Here is a 24179-nt window from a genome sequence, read left to right as displayed (position 1 = left end):
ATGATAGGTAATGAACTGAACTTTGGGGTTTATTCAGTTAACAAATATTTATTGAGCACCTAATATGAGCCAGGCACTGTGCTAGGTTAAGGGGGGTACCCATATGATTCTGAGATAGGGTTATCTATCTTTTTCTTGCAATGAAAGTTCTTAAATGAGTAAATGCCACATGCAACTACAAAATATGGGAGTAGTAGATGAGTGCTTGCCTTCTACAAGAGCAGGGACAGACCCAGGCAAAATTATACAAATAGAATGTATGGTTTTGGCTACACATTCCCCCACCCCCACCTCTTCTATTTGCATGCTTCCTCCTTCTTCAGGATGTCTCATTCCAAGTTGGGTTTTGTTTCATTCCTCTATTCACTCTTAACCTTAACTTTCCATTCTTGGAGATAAGTAATACTATGTTGATATTCTAGTTTACACTAAAGTGTTAGTGACTGTTAAAGGATTATTTCTTTTTCAGCTAGAAACATGTGAGATTGTTTAGAGAGAGCAACATTCAACACAAGAGAATCGGTTTCTGATTGAAGGATTTCATACACTCAAGTTACCTAGTGCCTAAATGATTCAATATTGTGAGGTCAGCAAAAGAAGCTTTAGAGACCCCTTCAGGTCATGACATGTGAGTGACAGCTTCAGTTTAGGGCCAGCTTAATACTAAATGGCCTCTAAATTAAAGACGCTTTGAGCTATGCTAATAGAGTCTTAGTAAGAAGGTGCTTAATGAAGAAAAAGGAAGTAAAATCTCAGATTTCTGGAGTTGAAATTAATTCATAAATTCCTTAGGATTTTCACTAAAAGTGAGCATTAAAGCCCAATATTTGAAAAATAAAACCGGCAGGAAAGAAAATTGTCCTTTTCATCATTCTTCTTTATAGCCAAGTTCAATAAACTAAATTTATGAGGATTTAATTATATCCAATACATTAAAATTTAAAATATCTATTAATCATAAAAGAAAATATTTATTCATATGATCTGGATTAGCTGTTATGAATTAGAATGGAGGATGTATTTTTTTCATTGTGCAATTAAAGTACTCCTCAGTGAAAAATATTTTGATGTGCATCACTGTTTTTCCTTCTCCTTTCTCATTTCAAAATCCAATAAAAATATCCATTAATGCAATATTATCACTGAGACTTTAGAGGGTGGAAAGATAGAATTTTATGGTTCCCACAGCAACTATAATGTAGTCATCCATCAACAGATATAATTATGCAAAAATTTAATATCATGTATAGTAATTCAAAATATAAGGAGCTTGGGGAGTCCTTAATTTTCAGATTTTTGAGACTATGATGTCTTGGCTATAATGTTGCATTAATGTGGTCTTTGGCATTGAATCATTATCAGTAGAGATACCAGAAGTTTATTGCACAAAGAAAACACTACAGAAAAATCTGATTAATTTTTAGTTTATACCCCACTAATTTAGAATGTATGATCACTCAGACAGGTAGGAAGCTAAAATTTATCTTTGCTGAGCCAAGCTTTTCCTTATAAATGGTGTTGATCAATTTTTCATATAAGGTGGTAGAAAGGAATCCTCAGAAAATTTTAGGAAACAATCTGTTTGAAAGAATGTATTAACATGCAAAAATTCACATGCAAATAAGAAGTCATTTTTATTTGTGCCTTTAAACAGATCCTCTCAGGATTTACTTAGGCATCAGTTAGCCAAGGTCTAGTTACAGAAAGTTTAAAACTGTCTTTCTTTGAAACTATCCAGCAAATCAAATTATTCAGCAAATTCAGGTTGTTTTTCATTTCAATTTGTGAAGCTTTAGTGAATATGAGTTCATTATTAATTTTTTTTTCACCTTTTGATCCAGGGGAAGTAAGATAAATAAATCAAGCAGTTTAACTTCAGATAGTCTCTGAAAATTTATAAATCCTACATTTTTTTTGGATGAAAATAAAGCACAGGGCACTTTAAAAGATATATATGACTCTGAAGTTGTTCTTTCAAATCTCTGGAAAAATTTTAATATGGCCCTGGAGTTAAGCTGATCCAGGAGGAAAGATGAAAAACGGAATTCTAGATGATTCCATGGTATGGATTTGTTAAGCTTAGAGTCATCAAAGAGCTGAAAACATATGATCACTTCTCTAGGTCTACATGCAGACAGAGGGATGCAGTCTCTGGCAGTGAAGAGAAAACTGATTATTTTACTGTAACACTGCATTTCTTAGGCCGAATCTCAGAGACACTAGTAATTTACCTGTAAGTTAAACAGCTACTTGAAATAAAATAGTAAGTGTCTTTGTTAAATGGTCAAGGGAATCTCAGCCTTTAGAAAAATCTTAGACCTAGTCTATCCTAAGATTCAGGAGAATTTCAAGGCCCATTATGGCTCATGAAACTGTCAGTCTTTCAAATGCTATAGTTTCCTCTTCATGGATCTGGGATGTTCTTAAAAATGCAAATTGGTATTGATCTTACCAATTTTTACATTTCATAAGTTTATTTTCATTCTTCAAGGAAAGAAGAAACAAATCCCACCCCCCAACCACCATTCCCTTCCCTGAGATGACCCTCCCTGGAAACACAGCCCAGATGTTCGCTCAACATGGTGGCGAAGCTTTCAATCAAGTACCTCTTTCGATGGAACCCGGGAGCCTTTCCTCTTGTTCCACCACGTCTCCAGCATGGCTATAAAGCAGGAGAGGACAATGCCAGCAGCCAGGATACAAAAAACCCCTGCAAAGCTCTTTATGTCCAGGGCGCCTCCTTTCTGCTTTGTGTCCACTGAGGAGTACAGGTCACACTGCCCATTCTTGGGCCACCACTTGTGCTTCAGAATGTCCATGTCACCATTCTGCTGAAGCTCCAGGATCCTTGGGGTGAAACACACAATAATGTGTTACTGCAGACGTGGTTAACTGCTTCATTCCACAATACATCCATTAATAACCCCATCTCTAAAGGATGGTGGCTGTCAAGGGGAAATAAAGATATAGATTAGCCTATGGGTGGAATGTTAGGACATGCAAAACATTACAAAGTTAAATTCTATAGGTAGATTTGTGCCACAAATGCTTTCCTCCCTCCATTCTTATATTCTTCCCTCTCTCCTCTTTTTTTTTTAAATTTCATTTTAGAATCCTAAATATTACCCACCCCCCGCCCTGGTTTGTTGTGATGTGTTTTTACAATTACATTTCGGCGGCACTGTTTTTATGTGGTTTCAAGCTGCTGCAGTTCTGTGTTCCTACCCTATATCCAGAAAGATGCTCTGGATCTTAATATTTTTACAAAGAACGTTTTGCTGCTTAGAGCAAGATGCTGGCATAATGTCACCCAGCATATGCTACAGACAAAAGAATTCAATTAAACAGACTTCTATTATTTAACACAGTGTGAGAGAAAGCCTTGGGACAAGTCTGAAGTTGATAAAATACATCATTTTGGGTTTTTCACACAACTGATCTAGTTTCCTTTTAATGCCAAAGGCGAAATAATCTTACCTTGGAGAACAATAAGAAAAGTTGACCAGAGGCTTTCAGAAGTAGTTAAATTCAAATAAGAAATACCCTTTTTCTTCTTTTACTCACCTCCAGAGTCTGGGGTGGGGGTGGGTAGCTGCAAAGACTGCAGCTTTTAAAATGTATAATTTTCATAGAGGTTTTACTCTCAATTCCAAATACTCTTTGGGCTCTACCTCAGACTTGCCTACTTCTGGCCCTCCTCCAGCTGTGCCCCTTCTCACAGGGTGAGAACAGTCAGGGCCAATGTCATGAGCATTCCAGAGTGGGTATCATCTGCGCCATTCCCTGACATTTCCTGCCCAGGCAGCTTAGAGTGCCCCGCCAGGGCCCATAAAGGCCTCTTTCCATGTCCGATTAAGAGAGCAGGTCTCACAGCCAGGGGTACATACAGGTCTCCGTGGTGGTGTTTGGGGGGTGCCAACAGAGTTCAACGTGCAACCTCAGGCACACACACCTCTGTGTGGGAAACCCCTCACTGTGTGCGTGGAAGGGGAACCAGAGGTCAACTCCTTGTGCCACTGAATCAGCACAGAACTCTTAGCTGGTCACGAATTAGAAACCCAAACCTGACGTCCTAGGGGTCATGAAGGTATATTTATCAAGATAAGAGGACAGAACATATTTTATCTAGCAGAATTTAACCTGATTGTTATAGTTAGGATTCTCCAGGCAAGAATACTGGAGTGCGTTGCCATGCCCTCCTCCAGGGGACCTTCCTAATCCAAGGATTGAACCCAGGTCTCCTGTATTGCAGGCAGATTCTTTACCGTCTGAGCCACAGGGAAGCCCAGACTTAGGACATGCGGACCCACATTGTACTCTTGTCCCAGCTCTTGTATTATCTGAGGACAGGCTGCTTAAAGCTTTAGAGAGAAGTACTAAGCCAATCGGCACGGAATAAATAACTCACTTTCAGTGATGCAGTCACCTTTTGTACCTGTTCACGTCATCCACATGTCTTTAAGTATGAGCTTAATGATAATCGACATTCAACCAGAGCTCAACAAGACTAATACCAGCCCCAAGGGCTACGATGGAGAGTTAAGCCTTTATTTCTTAATTTTTATTTTCTTTTGGAGCATAGTTACTCCAGAAGAATGTTGTGTTAGTTTCAGGTATACAGCAAAGTGATTCAGGTATACATATACGTGTATCTATTCTTTTTCAAATTCTTTTTTCATTTGGGTTATTACAGAATATTGAGCAGCATTCCCTGTGCTATACCATAGGTTCTCATTGGATAATTATTTTAAATACAGCAGTGTGTACATGTCAATCCCAAACTCCCAATCTATCCACCTCTCCTCTCCTGCCCCATAACCATAAGTTCATTCTCTATGTGTGTGAGTCTATTTATGTTGTAAATAAGTTCATTTGTACCATTTTTTAAAGATTCCGCATATAAGTGATATTATATGATATTTGTCTTTCTCTGACTTACATCTCTGTCATCTACCTTTGGGTTTTCCCACAGCCTCACCCCTGGTGCCCACTGCTGACACTCTGGGATCAACATTCCATTGGCGCTTCCCTCACAACTTGGACATCTTTCTCATGGAATTGATGGCTCTAAAGTTCTGTTGCTTCAGAGTGTTGTTCAAAAAGGGCAGTAACTGTGAATTTACTAAAATGATTATGAGTGTTAATGGATTCTATTTCACCCTTATTCCAGCCTCCATCCCACATAAGGTCATTTGCATTTCCAGAATTTCCAAAAGTGTGTTCCCTAGTGCCTAGAGGGTTTCTGCAAAAAAAAAAAAAAAAAAGAGTCTTGTGGTCAACAACTCTTAGCAACACTCTTTAGAAATTTACCAGAATAAAGCAGCCTATTAAAGGCTTTGAGAAGACCTGTAGAAAAGAAAACGTGTATGATTTTGTTTATTCCAGCATTTCCTAAATTTATAAGACTTTCATCCCCCTTTTCTTATTTTCTCTAGAGCTAAAATTTTGAGGAATACACTTGAGAAATAGTTGTTTGAGTCATAGGAGAAACTCTCTGTGGGCCTGTGTGGCACCATCGCCCACATCCTCAAAGTTGCTTGCTTGGCTTATCTATGAATATCATTCAGATACCATTAGTAAACTGAAACTGTAGGTATTTGCCTACCTAAAGACACTAGGTAGTCAGGGCACTACTGAATATATTGAAAGGAAAAACAGTCATCCCTAAAAGAAATAACTTCTTAAATGTGAATTTATAGGTACCTGTAAAAATAAAAAGAAACTACAGCAGCGTCTTCTTAATGAGAACCTATCTGAGTACAAAATGAGCTCCCAAATTCCCCTTTCTACTCCTGCCACACGATATTGGTTAGTGTCTGTGGAAGTGGAAGAGTTTCGTTCACAGATAGCACTTATCATCATTTGTAATTATTTGTGGTTATTTGGTTAAATATCATCATTGGTAATTATTTGTGGTTACTTGATTAATGTCTTTTCCCCTCCAAGAATATGTACTCACCATGTTCCATACTTCCTAACATGGAGCAGGCATATATTTATTTATTTTTAATTTAATTTAAACACTTTTAATTTTATTTTTTAAAATTTATTTTTAATTGGAGGACAATAGCTTTACAATATTATGTTAGTTTCTGCCACACAACAATGCAAATCAGCCATAATTATACAATAGCTACCCTCTTTCTTGAGCCCCCTCCCTTACCCCCATGGAGCAAAGCATATATTTATGGATTGAATATGCTCAACACAGCTTTTGGTAAATGAACCCTACCTCCAGATTCAACTTATCATTTCTTATCATTAAGCCTACTTTCTAATTTATTCCATTTCCACGGATTCATCTATTTATTCAATAAATATCTAAATAGTGATTTCACTTCAGGCATTTAGTTGGGTACAAAATTTATGTTAAACCACAACTGTACATTCAGCTAGCATGCCCTGGGCCACACTGAAATCATTTCAGTGCTCAATTCATGCTAATTTATTCTTTCATTGGTTCACATATTCATCCAGGAAAGGATTATTGCTTACTCTTTCTTCTCAGCGGTATCTGGTACCATTTATGATGTGTCCTTATTATTTCAACACCTGGAAAATAATTTGGTTTTAAAAATAATCATTGAGATATACATATTCTATATCACCCATTTTGATTCCCATAGGAGTAAAGGGCCTTAAGTCTAAAGAATGTGTTTAACTGTAGAATTTTTTTAGGTTCAGCAAGCTGATGGTAGGAGTTTTTTAGTTTCAGCAAACTGGTAGTAGGAGTTATTGAGGGGAAAAAAAAAGAGACTTCTGGGACTTCTCTGGTGGTGCAGTGGATAAGAATCTGCCTGCCTATACAGGGGACATGGGTTCGATCCCTGGTCTGGGAAGATTATACATCCTGCAGATCAGCTAAGCATGTGAGCCACAACTACTGAGCACATGCCCTAGAGCACAAGAACTGTACTGAAGCCCAAGTGCTCTTGGGCCTGTGAGCTGTAACTACTGAAGCCCATGTGCCTTAGAGTCCATATGCTGCAACTAGAGAAAGCCTGCACAAAGCAGTGAAGACCCAGGTCAGTCAAAAAAAAAAAAAAAAAAGTCAACCTTCCACACACACTCTAGTTAAAGAAAAAAGAAAAGAGACTTTTCTATGCACCTTCAAGTACCATCATATCACAAAGATATCTTTATTGGTTGATCTCATAAAGCACAGGTAACTGATGCATTGCAGAAGACCCTGTCTTTGGGGATATACAGACAAACTGGGCCAGAGAATTCCTCAGTCAGGCTCTGACGAGCCCACAGCAAATTCCAGGAACACAGCCTGACCTGGATTACAAGGGCTCTGAGGAAATGAAAGTGTTCTCTAAGCCCAGAGTGCTGCTATACATTTTTTTCCACACAATCCAATGATCTTGGAAATCCCCTCAGAACACTTATACTACACTTTCCTTTCTATTGTATAACTAAATCTATTTAAGGATTAGATAAAGAAAGTTTAGCAAAATCTAATGTACTGCCTTAAAGAATAATGGGATGAGTCCTTACGATTAATGAGATTCTTTTTTTCAAAGCTTCAAAAGCTCTGGCATGTTTAAAACAGACTTAAAAATCACACTTAAAGGAGAGATTGGCCATTTATTTATAAGCAACGCTGATGTTTCGTGTGTGTATGTAATAATGCAAAAATCTAGTTGCAAACTTCTAGTGCAAAGAGAAAGTTTAGTCCCATGGAATGATTGTTCTTGTTATATGTGAAATTTCCACAAGATGGCAGTCTTTGCTCATAGAGAGCAAAGTACTACTCAACGGTTAACCTGTGGATTTGAAAGTATAAACTTTTTGGTGCTATAAACACTTAAATTAATGAAAACAAAGTTGGATCTTAGACTGTGATGATTGGATACGTAAAACCTCTTCTTGGAGTGTAGTCAGGAAAATTCCTGCCATTTTACCACAGAGTGATGATATGCTGACTTTGGAGAGTTACTACGTCGAGAATTAATGAGACCATAAACAAAAGCATCTTGTTCATTGCTTGGCACTTAGTAGGCTACCAAAACTCAAAAGCTAGAATTATTGCCAGCATGTGTGACAACCATTCTTTTTCTGAACTTGTTCTGGTACATCTTCTTAATGGCAAATTATATTCCCAGATGAGTCAGTGCATGATTCATGATCCACAGATAAGAATATTGCATTTCCTTCTTTTGTCCAGAAGTATGAAAGCATTTGTAATCTCATTGAACAGAAAAATCTCAGAAGTCCATAAAAGCTCGCTTGAATTTGAAAATGGCTAATAGATCAATCCTGCTTGCATTATTGATATAAGTGTGCAAATTTCAGGGAGAAGGCAAAACAGCCTTCTTTCATATTCAAATAAAAATACTCCACAGGTTTGAGGCATTTATCTTAAAAAGCTTTTTACTTACTTTGAAGATAACAACCTCATTTGTGTGTGAGAATTGCATTAATTATTGACCACTTAACATCCTTCATCACTATTCTAGACATTGATTTTCAAATTAATATATTTGTGAAGGAACAGGTTGCTGAAAGACAGATGCAAATTTCTAATCCTGCATAGGTAACTTCAATTTTGCCTTTGAAAACTATAGTAGTCTCTAGTGTCCTTTCTAATTTTGTTAGGTTTCTGGCTCTTAAATTCCTGCTGAGCTTTAAAAAAGATACTGGTTAGAGGACAGCTGACTTTTTAGTTGCTTCTGCTGGGAAAGTATTTAGGGGTAAACAGAAATTAAAAAGAATAAAGGCAGGATTTCTTTTTTTTAGGCTATGTACATAGGAATTTCTGTGATTCTTTTGCAATTGGAATTTCCCTCTCATGTTCACAGAAGTACAAACTACTAAACTAAAAAGACTGAAAGTGAAAGTGTTGTTGCTCAGTCATGTCCGATTCTTTGTAACCCCATGGACTGTGGAATTCTCCAGGCAAGAACACTGGAGTAGGTTGCCATGCCCTTCCCTAGGGTATCTCCCAGAACCAGAGGTCGAACCTGGGTCTTCTGTACTGTGGGCAGATTCTTTACTGTCTGAGACACCAGAGAAGCCCCCAAAAGACTGAAGACATCATTTATTCTCTCTACTTCACTCCACTCAGTCTATGGATGAGGAAACTGAACCAGAGAGAACAGTCATACTCCCAAATCATCACATTCAACACACACAAAATAATTTACATATTACTGTCATCAGAAGCTCTTTGCAGCCAGAGGTAAAAATGCCAGGGTCTAGCCACTGCAGGCCATGCCTTGGCTGTCCTGAGGGCTGAAGGGATTGATATTTTAGCAATATTCTGTGCATCATCTAAGACACATCTGTTGGGAAGCACTGCTGTAGAGATTAAATGATTTTCTTACTGACTGACACAGAGTAAATAGTTCAGTTTGGGCTAGAACTCAGGTCTATCCCCCAGTACTTTCCCCTCTGTTACCCTACACAGCCTCTAATATGCAACTATTTGGAGAAGACCTATCTCTTTTAGTTTCAGAGATGTGTTAGACTCCGAGTAAAATTTTCATCAATATGTTCCTTCAATCCACACGATATAATTGTAGCATGATTGCAAATTTATTCATGCTACAATTTGGGTGTACAAAAAAATACAGCATTTGTCTAGAATGTAATTGATTTTCCTCAGGAGGAATGGGCCCGCTGAGCAGTGGGAACCAAACTAAAATAAGCTCTAGGAGTTAAAATTTAATCTGCTCTAATAATTTAACATGTCTCTAGCTTCAGCTCAATTTACTTGAATGAATTACTCCATCTTCCCCATTCCTCCTGGTTCCTTTGGTCTTTTCCAAGACGGCATCAGGGTTCATGGGGGATAACATTATGTCTCCTATGTGGGTATTTGGTGTGAGGGCTTGCTGGTTTTTTGCTGGTCCTTGGACCTGCCCTGGCAGCTCTCCTTTGAGATTCCTCAGGGCTGGGCCCAGCCTTTAGATACTGACTGGTGACTGCTCCTAAAGTCAGCTGAGGCATCAAGTCTGCTGTCTCTGTGTGTGTGTGTGTGTGTGTGTGTGTGTGTGTGCGTGCGTGCATGCACGCTCAGTCATGTCCAACTCTTTGTGATCCCCATGGACTGCAGCCCACCAGGCTCCTTTGTCCATGGGATTCTCCAGGCAAGAATACTGGAGTGGGTTGCCATTCCCTTCTCCAGGGGATCTTTCCAACCCAGGGATTGAACCCATGTCTCCCGCATTGTGGGCAGATTCTTTACCACTGAGCCACCAGGGAAGCCTGTTGAGTCTGCTAAACTTGGCTAATATCTTTCTCAGCTTCTCTAGGATTTGTAGCCTCCTCCCTACTCACCCAGCCTTTGACATGCTGTAACCTTTCTCAGCTTCTACACTTTTCTTCACCCAGCCCCTGACTAGTGTCCTTTAGACACTACTATAGTGTCACCTTGTCATCACTGAGGGTCCCAAGGGTGGTCTATGTGCTCTTCCTCAACTTTTCTACCACATGGGAGGAAAGGAGGCCTGGGAATGAAGGTGGAACTTCCTCTGCTTTCTCCTGACAGTGTGGCCCTGGCGTCTCAAACATCTGAGGTCTTCTCTATTGGTGCAGAACCTGATGGGCCCAGGGAGTGCCCCTAAGAAACACTGGGTGGGAGGGATGCTCAAGACAGACGGGATATTTGTATAAATAGCTGATTTTTGTTGTTGTACAGCAGAAACTAGTAATGTTTGTATAGCTATGACAAACCTAGACAGCATATTAAAAACCAGAGACATTACTTTGCTGACAAAGGTCTGTATAGTCAAAGCTATGGTTTTTCCAGTAGTCATGTATGGATTTGAGAGTGAGACCATAAAGAAAGCTGAATGCCAAAGAATTGATGCTTTTGAACTGTGGTGTTGGAGAAGATTCCTGAGAGTCCTTTGGACTGCAAGGAGATCAAACCAGTCAATCCTAAAGGAAATAAATTCTGAATATTCACTGGAAGGACTGATGCTGAGGTTGAAGCTCCAATACGTTGGCCACCTGATGCGAAGAACTGACTCATTGGAAAAGACTCTGATGCTGGGAAAGATTGAAGGCAGGAGGAGAAGGGGAGGACAGAGGATGAGATGGTTGGATGGCGTCACCGACTCAACGGACATGAGTTTGAGCAAGCTCCGGGAGTTGGTGATGGACAGGGAGGCCTGGCGTTCTGTAGTCCATGGGGTTGCAGAGTTGGACACGACTGAGTGATTGAACTGAACTGACAGCAGAAACTAATACAATACTGTATAGCAATTATACTCCAAGTAAAACTTTTTTAAAAAATGAATGTTTTGAACAAAAAATAAGAAAACTCTAATGGGGAGGGAAGTATCAAGCCCTCTACTCTTGTGCCTTTTAATCTACCAGCTGTCTGTCTCTCCACCTGCCCATTTCCTTTCCCTTCCCTTTCCCTCTCCTGGAAACCTCTGGCCAGAAGCAGTACAGATTCCCTGGATATCCTTCTTATACCCCAGGACTAAAGTTTTATTGGCATTTCACCATAGTAAAAGGGAATTTTAGCTACATAACGATAGAAACTCTTTGATCTCTACCTCCAGGCATTTCCTCAATTTGGAAGTACTGAGGCAACTCGGAGATAGGGCTTGGTGAGGATGAAAATACATCTTTTAATATCTCAAAACATTTATTTGTTACATACTTATGAGTTTGATGTAACCAAGTTAAAAATACATTTAGGAGTCTCTTAGTAATGTTAATGTTATTTGTCACTGAGAAAGAAATTTGGGAATAACTGAAAAAAAAAAAGTATTTTTTTTGACACAGCAAGTAGATCTGTTTTGACCTGGAAAAGGTGGTGTTAGTGGTAAAGAATCCATCTGTCAATGCAGGAGATGCAAGAGATGTGAGTTTGATCCCTGGGTCAGGAAGATCTTCTGGAGTAGGAAATGGCAACCCACTCCAGTATTCTTTTCTTGCCTGGAAAATCCCATGGACAGAGGAGCCTGGTAAGCCACAGTCCATAGTCCATGGGGTCCCAAAGAGTCACACACACACACACACACACACACACACACACACACACACACACATGCACACACACACACACACACAAACTAAATCATTTGCTGGGTGTTCACAAATTTTTCCTCTCTATGGATACTGAGAAAGAATTACCAATAGCATGCAGGGGATTTTCAAAAAACAGGAGCTCAAAAGGTTTCTCATTCATTCATCACTTCTTTAGTTATGGTCTTGGAAAATGTACGTAAACTTGGACCAAAGCCAAAACACTTATCAAAGACTCAGATTTAACATTCGATTAAGTGGAGTGACCCTCTGATTGGCATGTTTGTTGTCACTATTTAAAGATCAGAGTTGTATAAACAAATTCTATCAACTTCCTGTGAATCAGACATTAGTTGATTTTTTATTTAAGTAAAATCTCTATAAACAATCAGATAGGAGTATTAGATACAACAAATGTTTATTGATAACATCTAATAGCCCAGTAATACCAACAGCCTAAAGGAGGCTATTGGAAGGATTTCTTTTGTTTAATTTGAACTTTATTAACTAGTTCTTCCAGTTAGTTGAATTAAATGCCAGTTGATTATTTAATCCACTGAGATTGCCTAAAATCATAGAGGTGAATACAGCATTTCAAATGAATTCACAAATATCCCCTTTCAGAGCAGGGGTTGGGGCTTCCCAGGTGGCCCAAGGTAAAGAATCTACCTGCCAATGCAGGAAACACAAGAGATGTGGGTTCAATCCCTGTGTTGGGATGATCCCCTGCAGTAGGAGATGGCAACCTACTCCAGTATTCTTGCCTGGAGAATTCCACGGACAGAGGAGCCTTGTGGGCTCCATGCAGTTGCAGAGTCAGACACAACTGAGTATGCATGCAGAGCGGGGTCAGCAAAACTTTTGTGTTAGGGGTGCGATAGTTAATGCTTTAGACTTTGAGGGCCACACGGTCTCCATGGCAGCTACTCAACTCTGCCTTTGTAGTTTCAGAAACAGACCCAAGACAGGTTTGGCTTGATGGTTCTAATTGCTGACTGCTTTAGAAACTCCATAGCAAATAACTCCATGAAGTCAATAAGTTTCCACTTCACTGATGAAGATGTTGAAGTTCAGAGGGCTTATATGATTTGGCCAAAGTCACATCATGAGAAAGCATCAGAGTCTGTTTTAAAACCAGAGTTTTTGACTCATTCCATTTCTTTAGACTGTATATTTACACATGAGAATAAGTGGTAATGTTTGCTGTTAATATATGTGTGTCTTTAAATGAATACAGAGCTATCATGTGTTGATTTTGTATTCTACCATGTTGAGAAAGAATTCAAGTGAATTTTGGATATCCTTGGTTTTCTGATTATCCTAAAACATACATCTAAACATTTATCCTGAGACTGGGACCACTCAGGTTCCAAGAATGACTGCCTTAATTATTAAAGATCATGTAGTATTTGTTGACTGAGTCAACATTTGCTGATTCATCTTCCAGGCAACTGAAGCAACTGAAGTCAAAGAGATATGAACAGATATTATGCCACTAAAAGAAATACCAGGGAGGTGACCATGATTAACTAAGAATGGGAAAGACAATTGAATGAGGCAGAAGAGGTGTTGTCTCTTTTAATCAAAAGATACAAAAATACTTTTTAATTATTCATGACTAGAAATACTGCAAACTAATTAGAATTTTTTCAAGGTTGGTAAAGAGTTACTACAGACAATGAATAAGAATGATAGCATGACCAGAAGGGCTCAGGGCCATGAGATCATATTTAACTCCTGCCCAATGAGGTGAAGTGACCTGCCCACCTCCCCACTACAGGGCTGAGTCAACAGGGCTGGATTTAATTACAAGCTCAGTTATTGCTGAAGACTGCTGCATATCAGAGACCTGCATAAGAAGAGAAATTTCCTGTCTTGGTTCAAACCTGTTATCTTACTTTCTAATTTGAAGAATGTAATTTGATAAAATCTTTAATTGGTCAGATCTGGTTTTCTTATTAAGAAAGCAGGGTTCAATGTCCTTATGTAGTAACTAAGGCATCCATTTTTCTGTGTATGGGAAATAAAGTGTGAATTCATCCAGAAGACCTATTTTCCAAAGGAACAACAATAATAAATGCATGCACAAGGCTGCAAAGTTTATAAAGCACTTAGCAAAAACATTGCCTATCATTTGATTTACTTAAAATAACTTTGTGAGGGAGGAATTATAGTGACTGATTGAATGATTGATTGATACCTCCCCCTGCCTTACTCCTTATTCTTTCTAAGGCCTCAAGAAGTCTGATGTTATTAAGTTCTCATTTTAAAACTGAGGAGATTGAGACTAAGAGGTGAAGAAAATTTCCTAAGTTTGCAGGGCTGGTAAGTGATGCAGCCAGCTCTCAAACTCCGGTCTTCTGACTTCTGCATGGTTTTTGAATTTGCCGTCAAGATTTCTGGCATCCCTAAAGAAAATCTGTATAATTGGAAGCTGCCTCTTGATTTCCGGGCACTTTATTAGCTGAGGATTTGACTACTCAAGTGCCTTGGATAACATGTATTCCATTGTATCCATTAACAAACATTACAGTTTGTGTAACACATCCTGTTGTCCCAAGAGACCTCCATGAATATCACGAGTTCATTAATCTCTCTGTGATTAGAATAAACGTCAGATGAATTCATTATCATGAGGCACTTCAGGGACTTTGCCAATGTTATCAAAACGAGGCAGTGTGTTCAAAATAAGTAAGTCCTTACTCAGTGTAAGTCAACATTTTGTGAAGTTTCTACTTATGTTAGGTGAACTTCTGTTTTCATTAACTCACTGAAAATTTTCCTTAAACAATAGCCTACCAAGGGTGTAAAACTTATTGAATAACATTTAACTGTTTTGAAATATGTGCATGTTAAGATTTAACACTTAAAATAATTTTATGTTCCAATATTGATGAGATTTTTGTTGTGGCTAAGAATCATCATACTTTATAGACATGCTATTTGGTTGAAGATGAACCTTAAAGTTGACATATATGATGCTCATTAAAATCGCTTTCTCTAGGTAGAGTCATCTCCTCCCACCCCACGTCTTGCACTAAGGGGGCAAAATCAGTCTTGTTCACAGAGAAGCAATTGCTTGAAAAATCAAATTAGTAAATGATGGATCTCAAGACTTTGGTGACTAGTGAACTTTAATTATTATATATTTTATGTGTTTATGCTGCCAGTAAAAGTCAAGCACTCATTACAGAAATGGCAGACATGATCTTTCATAAAATGAGTGCTGGGCGGCAAATGAATAGATAATCAGGACAATGAAAGCAAGCCAGAAAGACGTTGGAGAGCTGAAAAGACCCCTGACAATGGCTCCCACGGAGATAGAGGGCATAATTGCAATTGGAAAGAGAACATTTTGGGTGATCTTTTAAAATGTCAGCATCATCCTTAAGCTCAATGTGATATTTAGGTTATAGGGTAAAGGGGAAAAATTCTTTCATTCTGTAGTGAGAAACTGGCAGTGATCATCTCTGCTTACCGTACCTCTTCAGGCAATAAAAAATCTTTTCATCCAGACCTTTCAAATGCCTGTTTATGAAAAGGGTCATAAAGTCAAACTTATTTTGCTTAGTGTATTGTATACATTTCATGAATATTTTCATGTCTTTGAGTCTGACAACTAAACTTTAAATTAAGTGGGATCTTGATATGTGCATTGTGTATAAACGGATAAAGCTGTGATATATTTCTTTGGCATAGCCTAGGAGAGAGAAGATGATGGAAAAGGAAACTTTTGAACGAGAAAACATTTTCATGAATATTTTCATAAACATTGAAGATTTTGTAAGTTGAATAACAACTTAAATATATGGAAGTAAGTTGTTTTTCTAAGACCTGTTTTAGTAGTAGGTAATTTAATAACTGGCACTTCCCTGGTAGCTTAGACGGTACAGTGCAGGAGACCTGGGTTCAATTCCTGGGTTGGGAAGATCCCTTGGAGAAGGGAATGGCTACCCACGACAGTTCTTTTATGATGCTTAACTTAGAGGCTGTATATTGACATATACTTAAAAATCCTCAAGGTATATTTGTATTAAAGTTGGTGGATAAATTCAGCATGTGAAATTCTCAGCCAGGAGTTAGATCACTGATAAAAGTACAACTTAAAAAAAATAATTTTACTACATTTTACCCATATTTTCATAGATGGAAAGTCTAAAGGATTAAAAATTATTCAAACTTTATATGTATATTGTGTTATATTTAGCATTATCCCAGCTCTCCTGGAAATTGCTTCAATTTTTTAAAGTAGAGAGCATTAAGATAGTCATGTAATATAAAGTTTTCTCAAAAGACTAGAACCACAGAAAAATAATCAGGCTCTCCATTTTAAACATTTTAGAAAGTGAATTCTACTTTCTAACTTCTTTCTATCAGGAGCCTGAACATACTGTTTTTCTATAAATGGGGGAAAAATAAAAGCCCAAACTGTTTCTTGGATGATTATCTGCAATTACACTACTGTATGATTCAGCTGCAGTGTGATTATGTGCTCCCAAAGGGCAGTGTAGTGAAAGACACTGCGAAAAAGGGTCACCAAACCTTGGTTTCGGAATGATGGGCACTGTAGGGATAACCTTTTGGAGTCAGTGTTGTCTAGGAGGACTCATAATGAAACCTACCTTAAAGGTACCTTGATCTGGAACTTGGAGCCTTCAGAACCACGAGAAATAACTTCTGCTGATCAAGCAACCCAGTTTGTGGTATTTTGTTACAGCAGCCCAGGCAGACTAATACACATGGATTGTGAAACACAGCACAGTAGCAAGTGTCATGTTTCAGACTATGACTGTCAGTTAAGAACAACTTTCTTATTCAGTTGCTCTTCCAATTCTGGAATTTCTGCCCTTTTTCCTTCTGAATCATGTTTGGGATCGAACTAGTCTCAGTCTTAGAACCTGCAGAATTTATGCTGCTCCTTCTCTCCCTATCAAAATTTAAGATGTTTTAAAACATCTTACATACAAATATCTTTCTTCTTTAAAATATCACTTTATAATTTGCAGTACGTTTCTACTGTCATTATTTTGTTTTTATTACACAGCCCACAAATTAAAACAAGTCCTCAATAATTTATTTTATTAAATAAAGTTCTTATTTATGAACTTCTATTAATGTAACTCTTACCATGTGAAATTTCTGTGTCTGGGGGGGTTATAGCCATATAAAAATATTTGCAAATAAAAATAGTGTAAACAAGAGTAAGGGAGATATTTAAACTGCTCAAGAAGTGAAATTGTTTCAAGTAATTCACATATGATCATCTGTTATGACAAAACTGAGAAAAATTGAGAAACTACCTAAAACTGACTATAGATCATTATTCAACATAGGATCTCGAAAACCTATATTTTGAATCCTAATAGCTAGGTTTACTTTAGCTGGTGGTAGCCAATTTTTATTCAAAGTGTAATATGGTCAGATGTGTGGTATTTGTTTTTAGGCTAATACTAAATTCTCACTCTTTGGGCATATGTTAATAAATAAGTATATACATTTTAAATGCTTGGATTTAAAGAATACTTGGATTCCTTAAGTAGTTTTAGGTTAAGTCTTATTTGAATAGATGGACTGCTGTCTTTTTTTTTTTTAATGAGACAGCAGAGATACTCTGATGTAAACGGTAATTTATAAAAAAAATTACATCATACGCTATGTAGCAGTGAGACTCGTCTAATTCTGTGTAGAAAGGATAATTGATGTGTTACTGCTCTATTTCACAATTTAGTTTTCCCACGCATGGGAGATATGCTGGGAATTAGTCTATTCCATCTTCTTAATGAGACTTATCTATTACCTCAGATAATGTATCTATTTTCTTCAACCAGCAGGACTAACTGCTTACTGGAGTGAAGTTTTCAGCAGTTATTAGAAAGAAAATTTGCCAATAGATATAAAGTCTATCTTTCCACAAGTCTAGGTGTCTAGATAAAATGAAATGGGGTGTATATGCTGTGGCTGTGATAGGGAGGTGGACACCCACAGCTCCCATGCAAGCTTATGAGAGCTGCTTGTTATTTTCCACAATAGCAAGAGCTTTATGCGCGACAATGTTTACTCACTTAATGATATTATGGGAGGCTTCAATGACTCAGGGAAGAGGCTTGATAAAAATTGAGTGTCATTCAATTCTGATAACAATTGTGAGAGGGACTGTGTGGCTGGTCTCTTCAGGCAGAAAGAGGTTTTGTAACACCATGTATATGTAGCATACGAAACGGAAGCATTTGCAAAGCCTGCTATTTCTCTACCCCAAACCTGACATAATCAACCTTTCATATCTATTCTAAATCTAACTAGAAATGAAAACAACCTAGCTAAGTGGGGATGTGAAATATTTCTAAGATCCTTGATGAATGATCATGGGGTACAATTGACCCATGTTTGGATAGCCAGTTATATTTTTCGGCAACTAAATTCATCAGAATATTGGCAGGCTGTGAAGATTCTTTACCAATACTGGATTCTATGCTGTGTCTATTCATTTCTAGGTGAGTAAAAAGGATAAAACCCTATGATAAGGGGATCACCAAGCTAAAACTCAAGCTATATAGTTCACTGGAAGTAATGGCATTCCACACACAATAAGAGGCACACTACCATAGCAGCAAGGGTACTGTGAGGAACAGATCCACTCTATGGCCATTTCCACACTTGTTGGCTTACATTCTAGGAGAGGCTACACTCTACAAGGCTAAAGGAAGGGTGCTTTGAAGTGATTTTCCTGGAGTCATAACAGAAACAGAGCATTTGCGCATGCTTCCAGTTCTCACAGTGAGGCAGGACCTGCAACATGAATCAGATGAAATTAAGATCTGAGAATTGCTTCCAGAGTCCTTGTTACATTAAACACCAAACTACCTCTCAGGGAGTCTCTGTGGTGGTTCACATAGCTCTGGAGATCCCCCAGGACATTTCATACATGAGAATTAGCCTAAGATGCACGAACAAGATAAGCTGGTTTTGGGGTCAGCATCTCAGGTAGAGTGCAGAAGAAAGACCTAGTCTTGTCACTCATTATTACCTAAGATCACAGGGCAGAGTTCCTAGGTTTCTTGTTAATATTTGTTATTATTGTTATTTATATTTAACAAATATTTAACAAATATTATTGTTATTTGAATTTTCTTGTTAATATTTGGATTCTGTTTTCTTCCAGCTCTGGGCAAAGGCTGCCTGTAAACATGCAGATGGGAAGGGGGGCAAACAATATCCTAAGAGAGTATACCTAATAAATTATGTCAATGAGCTCCCGCATCCCCTTGAGATCAGTGGTAACTATTCAGTCTCTCCTGTCATCTTCTTCCACCCAATGCTGGTCTTATCACTTTCATTTATGGATAAGATCCTTATAACAAACTGAGGATACCAATACACTAGGTGTTTCAGTGGGCACAAATAAGTGGATGATATGAATTCTAACTCCAAAACTATTTGCAAATATGCAGGTGTGTGAAAAGCACAGACATAATACATAATTGGTGATCAAAGAGAAGTTAAAGAATGACAGTGACATACAGATAAGGGTCTAGGACACGAGAAGGAAGGGAAAAAATTTCTGGGCTGAGATTTCTGGAAGGGCAGGAGTGTAGCCGTTAAAAGTATGAGTATTAGGGTTAGACAAACAAGTGGAATCCTCATTTCATTACCTCTTGTGTTGGTACTGGCAAAGTGGTATGACCTCTCTGAGATTCAGTTTTTCTAATGAAATAACTCCAATCTTAAGTTGTATTGTCTATGCAAAGTGCTTAGCGTGTCATCTGACATGTATTAAGCTCTCGACACAAGGTAGCTGTCATTATAGTCATTATAAAGACTCATGTGGAGCCTCCATGATGACATTGTGGAGTCCACCTGTTCTAGGTTTCCACTTTGCCTTTTTAGAACTGAGCACTGACACAGACAAGGACTAAGTCCAAACCCGCAGAGCTGCTTAGGGTCCAATGTCCATTCTGATCTTTTAGCCAAGAAAAGAAACAGAATGCTAAAGTGTGGAGTGTTGAGACGGTGGGTTGCAAAACAGGCAGCTGTGAAAAGCCTAGGAAAATAGGAAGACAGCATGAAGGTTTTAGGAACCTTCTCTGACCCCCAAGCCAGGGGTCAGAGGCCCTGTGGCGACAGCAAGGACAGTCTCAATTTCAGGGTCATCATTCACTATGTTCTTAACCATGTTTCTACCAACCTCTCGTTGACCTGCTTTTAGTTTGAGGGACAGAATATGATTTGGGGTGAGGACACTTTCATTTCAGTAGAACTAGCTCACTCCCTAGGTCTCTTGTCAAGTTGAGACCGAGGAGGCCGCTGAAGGCCGTCACCGTGCAGCAAATTCACAGCTGCACAGGGAGCAACATAGTAAATCATTGTCCTTCCCACGAAGGCTGCCATCAATAATACCACAGGAGCCTTTCCCCCCAAGAACCAATAACTGCCTGGAACTGTGGGAGGCCCATTACAGCACTGAGAATTTGATGTGGAAAAATGAGAGGAATAAAATAGTTTGCTCACCAAAAAGAAAAATACATGAAAAGCAACACCAACATAAGTTTAATTATGAAGTCTTATTCTCACCCTTAGGGAGTTCATATATTCAGTTGCCAGCCACAGAGCAACAGAGAACACAATGGGGAGATTTGTTGTTATTTATGAGAATCTGAATCCTAGACATTTCATGAGATCAGCTTTTTAGATTTTATACTAGCTAGAAGAAACCAAATTGTCAATTGACACTCAGAATTCACAATACTTGATCTATTGTCAGTAATATTAAAAATGTGCCTGCATTGACAATGCCAGTCCATTTTCATTTGTATAAACTTTTGGGGGCTTGAGAAGTATGACCTTAGCCAAGGTGTAAACTAGACTTGGAAATTCAGTAAGAAATACTGCAACATAATAGACCCTCAGCTTAATTCCGCTCTAGTTATCCCTGTAACACATCCCCACGGCAACTCTTCCAATCTTCTCCGTATGTGCCAAGTGTGCTCAGTCACTCAGTCGTGCCTGACTCTTTGTGACCCCATGGACTGCAGCCTATCAGGCTCCTTTGTCCATGGGGATTCTCCAGGCAAGAATACTGGAGTGGGTTGCCATGCCCTTCTCCAGGGGATCTTCCCAACTCAGGGATGGAACCCAGGTCTCCTGCATTGAGGGCAGATTCTTTACCAGGAAAGCCCCCATATGTGTCCAACCCTTTACCAAATTTACCCTTGTCTCATTCTCAGTTGAGGACTTTATTTCCTACTTTATTGAGAAGGTTAAGCCACTGGGTAGAAACATCCTCATGACTTTTAAGTGACATCATTCCTCCTTAATTCTGACTCTTAGAAAGTGTCCCCATTCCTGGTCTAGGTTACTTTTAACAGAAAGCCTTGATGTCCACCTCAATGTGACTATTCTAGGGATTCTTCACTTGGATGAGCATTAAAATCACTTGCATTTCCTTGGCTACAAATCAGATATTCTTTTTTTTTTAAGATTTTTTTTTTTTTATTTAGACCATTTGTGAAGTCTTTATTGAATTTGTTACAGCATCCTTTCTGTTTTATGTCTTGGTTTTTGGCTACGAGGAATGTGGGATTTTTGGCTATGAGGCGTGTGGAATCTTAGTTCCTTGACCAGGGATTGAATTTGCACTCAACCACCAGGGAAGTCCTCAAACCAGAGATTCTGATGTACTCATTCAGGGTTGGGATCTGGGAATCAATATTTCTAAACAGCACTCTCCTCAGGAGATTTCATATAATCATGCTGGCTTGGGGGAAATCACTGATTTATCTGTCTTTTGAACTCTCTGCAGAAGTGCTTACAATTTTTAAGGACTCTTGTTAAAGTGATTTGTTTTACTTCTTCCAAAGGACTGCAAGCTCCTCAGGTCAGGTGGTCATGTCTTGGAGATTTTTGTGTGCTCGGCAGTACTTTTCACAGTAGTTTGCACATTGTTGTTTAGTTTCTAAGTCATGTCCAACTCTTTGCAATGCCATGGACTATGGTCCACCAGGCCCCTTGTCCATGGGATTTCCCAGGCAAGAATACTGGCACAGGTAGCCATTTCCTTCTCCAGGGGATCTTCTCGACCCAGGGATGGAACCCACATCTCCTGCCTTGGCAGGTAGGTTCTTTACCACTGAGCCACCAGGCATAGGATGAATGAGTCAATATGTTGAAGAAAAGGTAAAATTTAGGGAGGAAAACTATAGAATATGTGGTTACCAGGAGGCAGCAGGCAGTAATAATAGTAATAGCTTCTCACATTTATTGAGCATCCACCTCTTGATTTGCACTGTTCACTTTACAGTGATTCACTTACATAAGTCTCAAAACCACTCTCTGAGGTTGTTACCAATTGTATGTTCATTTCTGGATATTAAGAAACCCAGAACAGGCAAGTGGGATACTTTTTGTAAGGTCATATAGCTTAAAGACTGTTGTTTTGGGGTTTGTTTTATTATTGGAAGGGGGATGGGGGAATATAGAGCCTATAGAAAGAGAGCCTTATAGAAGTTCATTGAAGAACGATGACTTAGGGAATTCCCTAGTGGTCTAGTAGGTAGGACTTGGCACTTTCACTGCTGTGGCCCAGGTTCAATCCCTGGTCAGGGGACTGAGATCTGGTTAGCTATGCAGGGAAAAAACAAAACAAAACACCCCAAACCATGACTTAATTCTGTAGAAGGAGGTGAGCTCACTTTGGCAAAAGTGATCAAAGAGAATGTTATAAAGGAGGTGGTTATTTGAACTGAAGCTCCAAGTTGTTGATACACACAGCAAGAGTACACAGCATTTCAGGAGAAGGAAGAGCACCCTGGAGGCAGGCTGGTGTTAGGATAGTAGGTTCTGCTTGCCTCTCTGGTCCATTCTTCATTTGGAGGAGGCTCAGGGCCACTCCCTCTTCTCCCTCTTCCCCCTTATTTACTTGATTCCAAGAGTGAGAAAAAAAGAGAGATGATTGACAGGCCAGCTCTTTGAAGCATGGAAACTAACTGTGACTATAATCCTATCAGTCACTAAACTTTCATCTTCCCCCTTGAAAATCACCTCAACCACACCTCTCCCTCCTTTCTGATCCATATCTTATTTTATAAAGGATTATTTCCTTTACATCTTGCAACTTTGATGAGCTGTCTTCTAATGTGGCCAAACCTCAGAAAGCCCTGTATCATAGAGGAAACTAGTACATTTTGAACAATACCAAAGTGCAAATTTAAAATAAAACTGAAATGGTATTAAAAATCTCACCAATCTCTCTATTTCTATCTGTCTCTCATACACACACACACACACACAATTAAGGAAAAGTACAAGGTTGGCATCCCTGCCTCTACCCACTTTATGTAACCCACCCAACAGAGTGAAGAAAACTGTCAGCAAAGGGAATATTTTGAGTTGAGGCCAAGTGTGACTGGAGCTGAAGCACACTTTATCCAATAGTTGCTCTGGTTTACTTAACATTCATTACTTGGCAAGAACTCTTGACAACTACAATGAAATATGAAGATACAATAAATTTATCACAGTGACTTATGTTTTCCTTTGGGCTTTTTCTTTAACATGACAGAAAAGTAAACAAAATAACAAAAACCTCAAAGAAGTAATTCAGGACTCCGCTTCACCTCGTGTCCTTCTCTCTGTCAGGTTCTACATTATGTCAGACCTTGCAAGCAGTAGAATGGGTCATTTGGCACACACTGAAATTATTTTGGGGGATTAAAAAATAATGGAAATGGAAAAACCACAGGACATTTTGAAGGAAGTATGCTTGCTATCTTATGTACATGTCTTAAAAAAAAAAATCTTGGTTTAGATGTTTATAATCATTTAACACCTTTAGGCACTTTTCTCCCAGGCAGAAGTGGCTCCAGAATCCTGTGCAGAGACAAGTTCCAACTAATTACAACTGGCCTCCTCAGTGCTCCCCAGGGAGTAATCTGGAGAGGTTCTTGCTCCAAAGTTCTATTCCGCCTTTCAGTTTGTAGAGTTTTACAGACTCTAAAACATCTATTGCTGTTGCTTTTCACAGCGGTAATTTACACTTAAAAAATCCCACAAACAAATGAACTGTTAACCACACTTATAATTAGGATGGAGGCCCATGACACTCTTTATGTACATCACTTACCAAGTTCTTAGGTGATGGCTCATTCTAGATACAGACCCTCACAGCATCTCTATACAATGTCTCAACTCAGACTTCA

General features: G+C 38.7%; 1 protein-coding gene across 4 annotated transcripts in view; it reads right to left on the bottom strand.

Moving 5' to 3' along the window:
• GRID2 (glutamate ionotropic receptor delta type subunit 2) overlaps positions 1-24179 on the bottom strand; it is a 1592807-nt gene that overhangs the window by 38554 nt on the left and 1530074 nt on the right. For all 4 annotated transcript variants that reach the window (XM_081594858.1, XM_081594839.1, XM_081594831.1 and 1 more), the window contains one exon: positions 2607-2847. In XM_081594858.1, coding sequence (XP_081450984.1) covers positions 2607-2847 — 241 coding nt within the window. The remainder of the gene's footprint in view (positions 1-2606; positions 2848-24179) is intronic.

This window comes from Giraffa tippelskirchi, chromosome 1 (assembly GCF_054371585.1).
Source record: "Giraffa tippelskirchi isolate mGirTip1 chromosome 1, T2T-mGirTip1v1.2.pri, whole genome shotgun sequence".
Taxonomy (NCBI): domain Eukaryota; kingdom Metazoa; phylum Chordata; class Mammalia; order Artiodactyla; family Giraffidae; genus Giraffa; species Giraffa tippelskirchi.
The sequence above is the reverse complement of the archived record's forward strand: the minus strand, read 5'-3'. Positions and strand labels throughout refer to the sequence as shown.